The 14,966-nt window shown below is 41.7% G+C and overlaps 1 protein-coding gene across 15 annotated transcripts in view; it reads right to left on the bottom strand.

Moving 5' to 3' along the window:
- The window catches only part of Scmh1 (Scm polycomb group protein homolog 1), a 177,611-nt gene that overhangs the window by 11,135 nt on the left and 151,510 nt on the right, over window positions 1-14,966 (bottom strand). For all 15 annotated transcript variants that reach the window (XM_074080451.1, XM_074080442.1, XM_074080443.1 and 12 more), the window contains 2 exons: window positions 7,075-7,275; window positions 5,115-5,306 (listed from right to left, as the gene is read on the bottom strand). In XM_074080451.1, the coding sequence (XP_073936552.1) occupies window positions 5,115-5,306; window positions 7,075-7,275 (393 nt within the window). The remainder of the gene's footprint in view (window positions 1-5,114; window positions 5,307-7,074; window positions 7,276-14,966) is intronic.

The following is a 14,966-nucleotide window of genomic DNA, read 5'->3' as shown; positions in this document are numbered from 1 at the left end:
AGAGGCCTAAGGGCACTTAATGCTCAGCAAATTGTTGTTGAATACTCTGTATGCCCCCACTATTGCACTACACTCATTGTCAGTGAGAAGCAATTCTTCTCAGAGTATCCAGTGCAAAGCTAACCTGAGAGACTAGAGTTCCCAGTGGAGGGTGGCCAGCATGGTGGTGAGGAGCCTTGAGATGCAAAGGGGAAAGGGTCTAGGGAGGTAGGGTCTAGAGAAAAGCCATGGGAGACAAATACCCCAAGGGCACCATGGGAAGGGAAGAGGGCTAGAGATAGATTTGTTCTTTTGGAGTACAGAGACTTGAACAGTGGGCAGGAGTTATGAGAAGACATATTTCAGCTCAAGAAGATGGCATTTTAGCCATCAGAACTGTCTAACAAAATCAATTGCTAAAAGTCAAAAGCAACTTGTTATTGAGTGTCTTTCAGTAGAGGTCAGATGACCATGGGATTGTCACCAGAGCACTTTCTCCTTTGGAGGCTCAAGGAGTCCATGCTCACAACCAAGCTTTCCCCTGCAGTGAGCGTGGAGCAAGAGCTATAGATCTAAGAAAATTCTGACATCAGCACAAGACCCAGAAATCCTAGTATAGTCCTTATGAAGGTACACCCATGTTGAAAAATACCCCTCTCTGAACACATGTCCCACATCCTTTGCTTCCCTTTCATTTAGGAAATACTATTAAATGCTTATCATGTGACACTCAAGGTGACAGTGAGAACGGTAAAAAAGACTGTTCTTCCCCTCTTGGGGAATGGGAAAAATGATTAAAAATGTTGTAATTATTACAAAGGAAAGGAACAGAGTATTCAGACAGACAATAACAAAGGTCTTCTCTTGGTTGCAGAGACCTTGGAAAGTCTCCCTGACAACTTGATGTTGTCAATTTAAGTTGGTCTGTAGAAGAGTCCTGCCACCTGGGAAGTGAATGTGTGCAGACAATGTGCTTCAATTAGCTATGGATATACCCAAAAGTCTGTGACACAGGTTACTCCAGAGGCACCTGCACACCCATGTTTATTGCAGCACTATTCACAATAGCCAAGTTATGGAAACAGCCAAGATGCCCCAGCACTGACGAATGGATTAACAAAATGTGGTATCTATACACAATGGAATTTTATGCAGCCATGAAGAAGAACGAAATGCTATCATTCGCTGGTAAATGGATGGAATTGGAGAACATCATTCTGAGTGAGGTTAGCTTGGCCCAAAAGACCAAAAATCATATGTTCTCCCTCATATGTGGACATTAGATCAAGGGCAAACACAACAAGGGGATTGGACTTTGAGCACATGATAAAAGCGAGAGCACACAAGGGAGGTATGAGGATAGGTAAGACACCTAAAAAACTAGATAGCATTTGTTGCCCTCAACACAGAGAAACTAAAGCAGATACCTTAAAGCAACTGAGGCCAATAGGAGAAGGGGACCAGGAACTAGAGAAAAGGTTAGATCAAGAAGAATTAACCTAGAAGGTAACACATATGCACAGGAAATCAATTCGAGTCAACTCCCTATATAGCTATCCTTATCTCAACTAGCAAAAACCCTTGTTCCTTTCCTATTATTGTTTATACTCTCTCTTCAACAAAATTAGAGATAAGGGCAAAATAGTTTCTGCCAGGTATCGAGGGGGAAGAGGGGAGAAATGACCCAAGCATTGTATGCACATATGAATAAAAAAAAAAGAAAAAAAATTAGCTATGAACACATGAGTCACCTGAAATACCTGACAACTCTCTCAGGAAACCTATATGGTAATGAGGGGCACCACAAGTGACTTCAGAATTCTTACTTGGCTTTAATTTCTGTGAATCTTGGGATTTTGGCAGGAGAACTACTTTATGACTAATTCTGAAGACCTGGATGGCAGCAAAAAGGAGAGGCATAAGGAACTCATTGTCTTGGAACAAGTGAGCTATTTCTTTTAGCACAGAGGGACCTGGGGAATCTCAAAACACTAGAGCCAGAAGTTAATGCTGGGTGGATTTCCATTACATCTAAAATTAATAGTAACTGGGCCCAGCTGAACTAAACAGTTGCCTGCCTAACATTACCAGTTTTTTCTTAGGGGGACTTCTCACTTAGCCTCCACAAGTCTCCATCTTGACCCATGTAGTTTTGAGGAAGGGACTCTACTTTGACACTGCTCACCACTTCCCCTCTTTTTTCACCCTATTTCTTGGTCATCATGAGTGGTTGGGTCAGAGCACCTCTGCTCCACACACATGTTCACATATCTCTCCCTCTCTCAGCTCTTTGAGTGCAGTTTGAGTCTGTTTTGTCTGTGTCTCCCCAGAGTCTAGTATATAGTTCAGCAGAGAGTGAGTAATACTTGATGTGCTAAACCAAAGCAACTAGCCTGGATCCTTCAAAATGTCAATGCATGTTATGGAAGACAGAAAAAGTCTGGAGAACTGTTCTAGATAAAGGAAGCTAAAAAGATAGGACAATGAAATGTAGCATATGATCCTTCATTGGATTCTGGATTAAGAAAAAACAAAACAGCTACATTTGGGGACCAGTGGGGGAAATTCTGATATGGACTGTATATAGAACAAATACAAGTATGTTGTATTAAATAATAGAGGTACAAATACACATACACACACAGAAAGAGAAAAAGCAAATATTGCAAAATGTTATAAATCTAGGTAAAGGTTACTTGGTTGCTCACTGTACTATTTTTACATCTTCTTCTGTAGGTTTGAAAGTTTTCAAAATAAAAAGTGAAAAAAGTAATAGTTTCAACTTAGGTAAGGAAGCTTAAATAGGAGATGAAATCTACCTTAACTTTTGATGGCTGTCTGCTATATTGCAGATGCATGATCAGCTGGGCCAAGACTATAGGGGTAGAGTAGTGTCTCACAAGGCAGGAAGGAGGGGAAAGAGCTCCAGAAAGCACTCAGACACCAGAGGTGGTACCTATGGTGTTGGATTATTAGAAGTGTATAACCAGGAATGTGGGTAGGAGCCAGATCCAAAGCATAAAGCAAAGCTCTTGTATAGATTGAGCTCTTTGGCAGAAGGCAGGTAAATAATCAGAAAAACACAGGAGCTGACAAAGTATCAGAGAGATAAGAGCAAAGGGTAAGGCAGGCAGCAGGCAGTAGGCAGGCAAGAAAGATAAGTTGTGAAGCACAGAGGAATTAGAAGTCCAGGCAAAGCCCTGGCTTGTCTGGGCACAGTTAAAATGCTCATTTCAGGAAGCAAATAGAAGCCAGAATGCGAGCAGACGAATCTTCTCAGTACTGGCCATGAGAAACTGAGCCTGGAGAACAGAGGAGGGCTCACAGAATTGGTGCTATCTGTCTGTAAATGGGGGCAGGGAAAGGTGGCAGTCAATGGTGTAATGTGACACCCTTGTTATTTTTTTAAGTGGTAAGACAGGAAGGAAGAGTCTAGCTGACACTTGCTTTTTCTTAACTGGTGGCTAAATCAGAGAGATTTAAACTGGAAAGGAATTCCTAGGAGAGGTCATGCCCCAATCCCTACCCACTTTCATGACTGTAGGCACATGATGTACACATCCAGACCAGTCACTGAATGCTGCTGAGGATACTTTTCCCAGCTTCTTAATGACAGTATTCCATTTAAGAATTCTGAGTTCCTCAAGTGGTAGAGCACCTGCCTAGTAAGCATGAGGCACTGAGTTCAAATGCCAGTACAGAAAAAAAAATTTTGAGTTTCTGTTTCTCTGGGAAATCTTTCTTTAGATTAGCAGCTGCCCTCATGGACTTTCCATTCCCTCTCACTTATCCCTGCTTTCAGAATCCCAGGTAGGGTTTTCATTATTGAAATCTAGCTTAGAGTTTCTGAATTTCAATAGCTGGGAATATTTAACAATTTGCTTCTGTCTATAGCAACTCCACTATGTTCAGTGCAACATTCTAATTGCAGGTCTGTTCTCAGGGTTCTGATGCTCAAAACAAAACAAAACCATACCACAATCTAGAGCAGGCTGGGCAAGAAGTTTCCTCCGAAGAAAAGAAATAGCTAGAGTGGTGTGGATACAGCTGTAGAGACAAGATGGCTTGGCCCCCACAGGGTATGTGGAATTCAGGTATCTCCCCCAACCCCCTACCAAGTCACATAAGCAATGCTCATTTGGATGCAGAGGTATAGAAGGGGCAGAGGAGAAGGGGACTGGGTAAGCAGTCACATTCTAGAGAATGTGAGCACATTCTCTAGAAGTGTCACTTCATTTGGAAGTGATTGCATTAAGACTATGATGAAAAACAACAGGGAAGGCAGTGTGGGAAAAAGACTTGTGTATAAGGTCTCAGAGGTGCCTTTCAGACTCATGCTCTCCCACGCAGACAGTGTAGCCCCACGCTGCTGATGGCACCTCTTCTCTGCTCCTCTGCTCAGGACAGAGTCCACAGGTCTCTTTTAAAGGGCCGGTCCTCCCTCTCAACAGCGACCTACCTCGCTATGTTTAGGGCCGAGCTTTCCTTCCCTCCCTCTGTTCTGCGTCCTGTATTCCAGATTAGAGATGCCGAACTCCATTCACTCTTCAAGCTCTCTCGGAAGTGCTTAGTCACTGACCCAGCCACGTGGCATCCGCTTTCCCATTGTGGGTCTGGTATGTTAACTAACAAAGTTATTTTCCAGCCTAGTTGGAAACAGCAGGAACTTGAATTGACTTGCTAGACTGGCAGTGCTGGAAGAATTAGGGCCATGTGCCAAAGGAAAGAACGGATGGCCAATCACCAGGGAGCAAATTTCTCAATCTCTAGCCTGAGACTAAACCCTCTCGCTGGCAAGGGACAGCTATACTAGGCCTCTGCTGCCAGATTCACACTGGGAGATGCACTGTGACTTCATGGGGGAATCCACATGTGGTTTGGAGCTCAGAAGGGAATCATAAGCCAACTTCTTCTAGGGATAAGGGTCCACTGGAATGAAAAGTAATTCTAGAGATAGACAACAACATCCCAAAGAGAGTAAAGACAACAGGAGAACAAAAAGTCCCAGATGTGTCCCAGTTCTGGATAGTAGGTGCCAGGTTAGCAGGTCTGAGGGCTGGCCCTGGGCCCTTGCAGGTGCTGTTGCCAGTTCTGCCCCCCTCTTAAACCCAGGCCCCATCCCAGCTCGCTCCTACCTGGTAGGTACCTGTCGTGGCTGTGACTGTATTCTGTGGCAGTGAGTGATAAGTGAGTCTGTGTAAAGGGCTGGTTGCCAAACAGATTGTCACTCCGAAGATTGTGGCAGAGCTTCTCCAGGAAGCGGAGGACATAAGTGATGCTGTTGACTGCTGGGAGGTTGAGGGTGTGCTGTTCCCGATCAAACACGGCTGTGGAGTTAAGTAAACAGAACCATGCACGTCAGTGGGGCAGTGTAGCACAGTGCAATATAGGGCAAGAGAAGTGCAGCCCATTACTTGTCTCAGGCTTACCTGGTTACAAAAGGGGATCGGTGCCCAGGCTGCCTGCTTCCCTCCCAATCCCTCCCTTAAGACTCTGATTTTTTGCCTCCAACTCCAAAGGGCATACAACAATGGGAGTGGCCAGACCAGGTCTGTTACACCCTCAGGGCTCTGGAATGATTTCACTCAACTTGTGAAAACAACTGTGAACATAATTCTATCTGCTCCATTACTTGGCTGGGCCTCTTCCAAGAACTGTGCTCCCTTTAGGGTGCTGTTTTCACAGTAAGTGCCCAAGAACAGAGAAGCTAGGCAGAAGAGGCGAGCACAGGCATTGCCAGCAATGGTCTGGGTACTCAATTTCCCATCTATATAAGGGCACTAGAATTTTGGCAACATTTGAATATGTTTTATGGTTGGTTTTATTTTACCAACTATTTCTATTAAAATATCAATATAATTTTTGAAAAGCAAAAGGTCTGTTTTGAGACAAAGGAGGAACTCTGGGACTAGAGATGAGAGCAGATAGAGGTGGTAAAAGCCTGGTCTTGCTGGTGGAGTGGCTCTACAGGCTAAGCATCTGCTTAGCAAGGGTGAAGCCCTGAGTTCAAACCCCAGTACTGCTAAAAAAAAAAAGAGCAAGCAAGCAAGTCAGGTCCCTGCAGACTGCTGCATAGAAGCAAAGGAAAAGACAGGGAGTGGCTTGGATCTACATAGGCTTAATCTAACAGTAGTACCTATAATAATTCCCTTCTATAATACTTCTCTCCCTATCTGCCTCCATTTTCCATGCAACCAGTTACTCCCTGGTCTGTCTGCCCTCCCCTCTATCCTGTTCCTCTACTATTATACAACTTCTCACAGTTCGGTCTTTAGAGTCTTTCTTTTCCACTAATGCAGATCTGAGGCTGTCATCTTTTTCCTTTTCCCATCAGTGTCTGGCATATTTACCTCTGACATGTAGTAAGGACTTCATAAGTGCTTGCTAAAAGCACAGTTTGGTTATTTATGGGGTCTCCCATCTCAGCTGGATTTCCTGAAGCTGTTTAAGGAAACTCGTTCGGGAGGAAGGGAAAGGGATTATGCAATAGCATTACAGTCAAGATTGGAAGGCTGTAGGTTAAGCCTTCATAGGTTTGGTGGGTAAAGAATAGGATCTTAGACTTAGGAAAATTGAAGCAAAAGCAAAGCACATCAGAAAAGTGTATTTTCAGTGAGACCAAAAAATAAAACAAGCAAACAAAATACCGCCCCCCCCAAAAAAAAACCCATGCCATGCTATAGGAAAGAAAGAATGAATTATGCTTTCCTTCTGTCCTGGGATTCAACTCCCCTGTATGGGGTCAGAGGTTCCCTGAAGCCAACTTGAGGTTGTGGCAGTCTGGAGAAACTTTGTTGCCACAACACAGCTACTCTGGATTCCTTCTCTGGAATGGCTTTAAAACCACACATTCACAGGGGAGGAACCTGTTCAGAGGCTCAGTTAGGCAGAGTTTGCTTAGGTATTCTTGGCAGAGGTATGTATCAGGCTCAAGGAACTTGGGAGGTAGAAATGAGGACTCTGGGAGATAGAACACTTTCATATTTCTCCCGAGCCTGTAGGTGTGAAGTAGGAACTAGAATGCCTTGTCAGAAATCTAGCCAGTTAAGGTTTGCTCCTTTAGCTGGAAGGCCATACCAGCCCAAGAGTACTTACCTGAGATGACCTCGCCCCCGTGGCCCTGTTTGAGGAAGCTGAAGACAGTTTTCTGGTGATAAGCACAGTCGATGCAAGCCTGGACAGCCTGCTGCAATACCACAGAGGCACGGGCTGGCCCAAAATGGTCAGGGAGCTGCTGGATCTTCTTCTTATCTAAGTGGGGGCCTGTGCTGCCATTCTTGTTCAAGTAGATACAAACTACAGAAGACAAAGAATCCAATAACCTTACAGAGTGTCTGGTGTAGAAAAGTCAGAGAACGGTGCTCTCTTCCATCTATTGCACCCTGGTGTTTGGTGCCCACTGGGATTCCCAGCAGCTAAGTAGCTAGTCCACTGTGGGAGAAAAAGAAAAGGCTGTGCACAGTTGCATGGCAAAGGGCTCTGGGAACATATCCTGCTGGGAGAGCAGCTCAGACTGAGTTCTGAAAAGAAAATCTAAACAACTTCCTAGATGTATGCACTTCCATTTTCTGTACTTGGCTGCCTCACATATTCTTTGTACCTCTTACCTTACATATGTAAGAAGCTGTGGGACCATTAAAACACATCAACATTGTGTATGCTTGGCACCGGACTCAGAATCATCCCACCACTGGTCACTTGCTTTCCTTTCTGTTCTGGGCCGTAGAGTTCCTGTGTTATCATCTATATCAATACTCAGGCCCAAAGAAAGTAGAAACAACAGGAAAAAATGAAACAAAGGAAAACAAAACTTGAAAATGGCCTGCAGGTCCCATCTGTATGTTCATTTGTTTTGTAGGTCTCCTGACTAGCTAGCAGGGCTCTCTCCTGGTTGCTGCCCGGCTCTTACACTGTGGTGGGCAAGGTGTGGGGCACAGGAGATCCAGGCTGTTCTCAGTGGAGTTGTTTCCTCTCCCCAGATGTTTCCTATTACATGGGAATGTGAAAAGAATCAGGGTAGTGTCTGTGTGGGCGGTGGGTGAACTATCATTCTCTTTGGCTGTCAGGTTCACCATCTGTAAAGATGTGGGCTTAAGCTAGATACTGTCTGAGGAATCCCCAACTCTAGTTCTAATCTAAGGAGAAGCAATGTGGAGAGAAGAAAATAAGAAATAGAAATAGGTAGGCTGAATGGGGAAGGAAACAGGAGAAAAAAGAAAGGAAAAAATGAAAATTGCAAATGAGATGAATATGTACATTTAACTCTGTTCTTGTCTAAAACTCTAGGATGAAGCAGATGATAGGAGAAGACAACAAAATTTTGGAAACTGGAAATCATACTAGAAAAGTAGCAACTAACTTAGCAGACCACACAGAGCTGAATTCCTTAAAGCAGGAATGAGGAATGATGAGAATCAAGCAGTTTTATCTCCTAGTTCATAAGAGGTCTAAGGGCTAGCAGAACAGGTGCCTCTGGAGGTGTGTGTAAAGATAGACCTAAAAGAAGGATCTGTTGAGGTCTGTTAAGAAGTGGGATTTCCTGTCTGGTGATGTGACTCTTCTGAAACCACTAAAAACTCAGGAACTCAGAAAGATAAGAATAATAATAAAAATAAGCAACAATAAATGACTATGAAAAGATGTAAGAATGTTCATAGCAATTTATTCATAGTAACCCCAAATTAGAACTAGATCAAATGTGTACCCAAAGATAATTGATAAACAAATTGTGGCATGTTAATTTAATTCAATACCACTTGGCAGTAAAAAAAAAAAAAAGAACTACCCATAGGCACAAAGACATGGGTTTTTCTCATAAACATTGTTTTGAGTAAAAGACTAGATACAAGAGTACATATAGCATGATTTATTTATACTAAGTTCAAAAAAGGAAAATCTACTCTGGTGGTAAAAATCAGAATCAAGGTGGAGGCAGAGACTGACTGTAGGAACTTCTGTTGTGGCTGAAATGTCTGCTTATGTCTTGACTGAGGTTGTAGTTATACAAGTGCTAACATTTATTAAAGCTCACCAAATTGTACACTTAAAATCTCTATATTTCATTGATGTAAACTTTACCTTGATTAAAATAGGCAGAATGGAAAAAGTATAACTAGTCCGGTGGTTAAAAAAATCAATTCTACACAGATTAATGGTGAAACAGAAGAAGCAAAACTATATAACCTTTAAAAAACTGTTGGTTTTAAAACACAGCTTTGAAATTGTTTGATAAAATTGCTATCGATCTCTGTCACACTTGACCAACAGACAATGGTGGAAATGACACTGTGCTAGTTTTTGAGCCCAGGGATTAAGAAACTGGCAGCTTCTACTTTCTGTTTCTTGGGATATTTGCTCTTAGATCCCAACTACCATGTGTGAGGAAGCAAAGCACCCTGTGGAAAGGTCTATGTGGAGAAAAACCAACTGCCAGTAACAATATGTCAGCCATGTGGAAAAGTGGATCCCCAGTCCTAGTTAAGCCACTCCAGCTAACAATGCATGCAGCGGATAAACTGCCTTCACCCATTCTTGTTTTAAGCTATGCTGTTTTGTAGTGGTTTGATACACAGCAAAAAACTATTGGAACAGATTCTCATGTGAGATCTAAGATGCTGTAGTAACAAAAGTCTAACATACATGGCATTGGCTTTGGAACTGGGTACAGAAAGCAGCATGGAGGGCTACAAAGTATTAGTCATAACTGAAAAAGTCTTGGGTGGGGGGTTCCCCTTCAGTGTTGGGGATTTAACCTAAGGCCTCACACAAGCCAGGCAAGTGCTCTACCACTGATCTATGCTCCTAGTCCTTTTTGAGGAAGTTACTTATTTGTGTGTGTGTATGTGGTCCTGTGTTTTATGCCCAGGCTACCCTGGACCACTATCTTCCCATTTATGCTTCTCTCATAGCTGGGATGACAGGCACATACCACCATGCCCATCTGTTGAGACTGCGGGGGTGGGGAGGTGTCTCACCAACTTTTTGCTTGGGCTGGCCTCAAACTATGACTCTCTGATCTCTACCTCCCAAGTAACTGGGATTATAAGTGTAAACCATCATACCTGACTTTATTTATTTTTTCTTTCTTTTTTTTTTATCATTTTGTTTTTTCTTTTTTGGATACCTGACTTTAAAGGGAGTTTTAATGGAAGCCTAAAGGTTCTCCAGGAGGTTGTCAGTGAGAAAAGTGAGAAAAATCTATTGGAAGGGGGATACACAGGGGACATTTGCTGGAAGTGACTTACAGTTTGATAAGACTGTTGACTACAGGACCTAAAAACAGGAAATGAACTTGGTGAAACAGCTAAGATTTTCAAACAAAGTAATGGAAGTGCCATCTGCTTTCTCACAGCTTATGATAAAATGTAAGATGAAAGATGAGCTAAAAATGTACACACACATCTGGGACTTGCAGAATTTACAAACAAAACTGCTTCTCATCTCCAGACTCTCCAGAAGACAAACAATTATAAATTAAGAGAGGATCAAAGATAAATTCCAGAATGAGACAATAAAATCCTTTATTAAGATGCCAAAAAGATCTAAGAATATGTTTCATTGACTCTTTCAGATCAAAAGGCTCTCTAGGAATGTTAAAGGCAAGCCTTGTGGATTCTTTCCCTTATACAACAAAACTTCTAAGAATCTTGCAAGAGCTGGGCATAGTGCCTTGTGTCAATAATTCAAGCTACTCAGGAACTAGAGGCAGGAGGAACATGACTTTGAGGCCAGCCTGGGCAGTTAATGAGACCCTGTCTCAAAAACAAAATACAAACAAAAGGGCTGGGGGTGTGGTTCTTTGGTAGAGGGCTTATTTAGCATGTGTGAGGCCCTGAGTTTGATACCTAGTATAGCAAAAAACAATCAAAAATATTCTTAAGGGTATTGTTAAACAGTTGTAGCTGCACAAGAAGCCTAAAGTAGAGAAGGAATAATTTTCAGAGAACTGAGGTTGTGGCTTTGTCTCATGAAATGAACTCTGATGCTATTCAGAGAATATCCATTAAATTTCTAAGAGAGCCAGTCTCTTTTTTTTTTCTATTTTATTATTCATATGTGCATACAAGGCTTGGGTCATTTCTCTCCCCTGCCCCCACCCCCTCCCTTACCACCCACTCTGCCCCCTCCCCCTCACCCCTACCCCCTCAATACCCAGCAGAAACTATTTTGCCCTTATTTCTAATTTTGTTGTAGAGAGAGTATAAGCAATAATAGGAAGGAACAAGGGTTTTTGCTGGTTGAGATAAGGATAGCTATACAGGGAGTTGACTCACATTGATTTCCTATGCGTGGGTGTTACCTTCTAGGTCAATTCTTTTTGATCTCACCTTTTCTCTAGTTCCTGGTCCCCTTCTCCTATTGGCCTCAGTTGCTTTAAAGTATCTGCTTTAGTTTCTCTGCGTTAAGGGCAACAAATGTTAGCTAATTTTTTAGGTGTCTTACCTATCCTCACCCCTCCCTTGTGTGCTCTCGCTTTTATCATGTGCTCAAAGTCCAATCCCCTTGTTGTGTTTGCCCTTGATCTAATGTCCACATATGAGGGAGAACATACGAGTTTTGGTTTTTTGGGCCAGGCTAACCTCACTCAGAATGATGTTCTCCAATTCCATCCATTTACCAGTGAATGATAGCATTTCGTTCTTCTTCATGGCTGCATAAAATTCCATTGTGTATAGATACCACTTTTTCTTGATCCATTCGTCAGTAGTGGGGCATCTTGGCTGTTTCCATAACTTGGCTATTGTGAATACTGCTGCAATAAACATGGGTGTGCAGGTGCCTCTGGAGTAACCTGTGTCACAGACTTTTGGGTATATCCCCAAGAGTGGTATTGCTGGATCAAATGGTAGATCTATGTCTAGCTTTTTAAATAGCCTCCAAATTTTTTTCCAGGGTGGTTGTACTAGTTTACATTCCCACCAACAGTGTAAGAGGGTTCCTTTTTCCCTGAATCCTCGCCAACACCTGTTGTTGGTGGTGTTGCTAATGATGGCTATTCTAACAGGGGTGAGATGGAATCTTAGTGTGGTTTTAATTTGCATTTCCTTTATTGAGAGCCAGTCTCTTAAAATGACTGCTGGTATGGACTAGAAGGTTCAGTGATGGCACAAAATATAAAGAATCCTTTGGTCCCCCAACCTTTTATAGCAAGAAGAGAAGGCCATCTAAGTTTTCTATTGGCAAAAGAAGGATGATTCATAGGACAAAATCATGGAAAACAATTTCTAGGAAGTAATGCTGCATCTAATTAAGGAGTTCAAGTATGATGCCTTAAGTCTTCTTTAATTAAAAATAATTATTTAAAATTAAATAAAAGGAGTTCAAAACATGTGCCCAGCTGGATTTCAGAATTTCTGCAGACCAGTGACTGCTGCATCCCTTCAGTTTTCCTCCCTTTGATGAAAGTATTTACAAAACTTATCTAACTCCCTGTTCACCACTGTATGTTGGGTATGTACTAAGCAGCCAACTTGTTTCTTTAATTCACAGGTCTTCAGATAAAGAAGATCCACATTCTGGTATCTATACACAATGGAATTTTATGCAGCCATGAAGAAGAATGAAATGTTATCATTCGCTGGTAAATGGATGGAATTGGAGAACATCATTCTGAGTGAGGTTAGCCTGGCTCAAAAAACCAAAAATCGTATGTTCTCCCTCATATGTGGACATTAGATCAAGGGCAAACACAACAAGGGGATTGGACTTGAGCACATGATAAAAGCGAGAGTACACAAGGGAGGGGTGAGGATAGGTAAGACACCTAAAAAACTAGCTAGCATTTGTTGCTCTTAACGCAGAGAAACTAAAGCAGATACCTTAAAGCAACTGAGGCCAATAGGAAAAGGGGAACAGGTACTAGTGAAAAGGTTAGATCAAAAAGAATTAACCTAGAAGGTAACACCCACGCACAGGAAATCAATGTGAGTCAATGCCCTGTATAGCTATCCTTATCTCAACCAGCAAAAACCCTTGTTCCTTCCTATTATTGCTTATACTCTCTCTACAACAAAATTAGAAATAAGGGCAAAATAGTTTCTGCTGGGTATTGAGGGGGGGGAGAGGGAGGGGGCGGAGTGGGTGGTAAGGGAGGGGGTGGGGGCAGGGGGGAGAAATGAACCAAGCCTTGTATGCACATATGAATAAAAAAAAAAAAAAAAGAAGATCCACATTCAAGAAAATGCATCTGAGAAACTTCACTTAAGAGGTGCCTGCACCTGACTTAGACGATGAGCTCCTGGACCTTCTGTGTAACACTGTAAAGGGATGAGACTTTTGATGAGGAATCTTATGAGGGGAAGAATGAACTTTTTAAGTAGGAAAAATATAAATAATTTATGTTTAGAGAGCAGACTGAAGTGATTTAAAAATATGACTCATAATTTTTTGATCCTCCTCTTATTGAGAGGTAGGGTCTATTGCCCTCCTCATGAATCTGGGCTCTGTGAATGATTAGTCAATAGAGTATAGTTGAAATGATGTTCTGCTAACTTTGGGGCCCAAGTATTAAGAAGATGGTAGCCTCCACTGCATCTTGAGACACTTGCTCTTTGAACAAGCTGGCACTATGGTATGAGGCAGCCCAAGCTACTCTTTGGAGTGATCTGTGTGAAGACCAATAGTTAGTACTAGTTTTGCTAGGTATGTGAATGAACTACCTAGCAAATGTGAATCCTCTGCCTCAACGGAGCCATCTCAACTGGTGCCATGTAGAGCAGAGATGAGCTGACCTAACTTTATCTAGTAGAATACATTGATTTTCTCTTAATAGTTATGCTTATTGTCTTGTTTTACAAATCTCAATATTGAGGTCACAAGGATATTTTTTTACATACATGTTTTGGTTTTCTACTGCATCCATCCATGAAATTAGAATGGGAGGCTGTTAAAAAAATTCAGAGAGTATCTAGCAAATAAGAGCCTTGGAATTCATCACACCACGCTAATGATAAATAAAATTCTGAATAAACTGAAAAATCAATAATCCTTTTTAGATTTGTCAGAGAAGTGAGGTCATAGGGCATTCTGCTGTCCCTCAAATTTAGAGCAACAGGTGATACAAAGAATCACAACCTATAAGCAAATATCTCTGTAGGAACCAGCAGAACAACTGAACTTGATGGACAACTGGAGGAGGCACACATGGCAGGAAAAATACAAAAAAAAAAAAAAAAGACATCTAGGCATATAACTTCAAATTGTAAAAATTCAAAGAGAAAGATCTTAAGATCTTTGGGGTATGATACCCTGAAATACCAGCACTCTAGAGGCTGAGGCATTGGAATCAAAATCTTGTCTCAAAAAAATAAAAAAAGAAAGAAAGAAAGGAAAAGATCTTTAAAGAAGCTGAGAAAACATCTTACCTATAGAATAAGAATTATAACCAACATTTCAGAAACTATGAAAGAAGCAAGAAGTCAGTAGGGTGAAATATTTAAAATATTGAGAGGAAAATCCCACCAACCTAGACTTCTGTGCCCTGTGAAATTACTCTTCAAATATGAGGAAGAAACAAAGAAAAAGAAAAATTGAGGGAGTTTGTTGCCAATAGACCTGCCTTGCTTATAAAGAAAGGAGGGGCTTAGGGGTATAGCTCAGTGGTACAGTGTTTGTCTAGTATGCACAAGATTTGATTTCTAGAATTGCAAGAGAAAGATGAGAGAGAGAGAGGGAGGTAGGGAGATTGGGAGGAAGGGGAGGTGGGGGGCGGAGGGAGAGAGATAGAGAGGAGAGAGAAAGAGAGAGAGGAAATGGGAAAGAAAGAAGAAGAGGAAAGAAAAAGTGAGAAAGAGGAGAGAAAGAAAGAAAAAGGGGAGGGTGGGTATAGGATGGAGGAATGAAAGAAGGAGTAAATAAAATAAAAAAGATAGGAAGAGTACTGGAAAAAAGATGATAAAAACTCTTATTTTTCTTATTCTTGATTGAGTGGATAAAAGTTTGTTCAAAATAATACTAATGATATGTTTGATTATATGTATATATGTGAG

Source organism: Castor canadensis, chromosome 7, assembly GCF_047511655.1.
Source record: "Castor canadensis chromosome 7, mCasCan1.hap1v2, whole genome shotgun sequence".
Classification (NCBI taxonomy): Eukaryota; Metazoa; Chordata; class Mammalia; order Rodentia; family Castoridae; genus Castor; species Castor canadensis.
The sequence above is the reverse complement of the archived record's forward strand: the minus strand, read 5'-3'. Positions and strand labels throughout refer to the sequence as shown.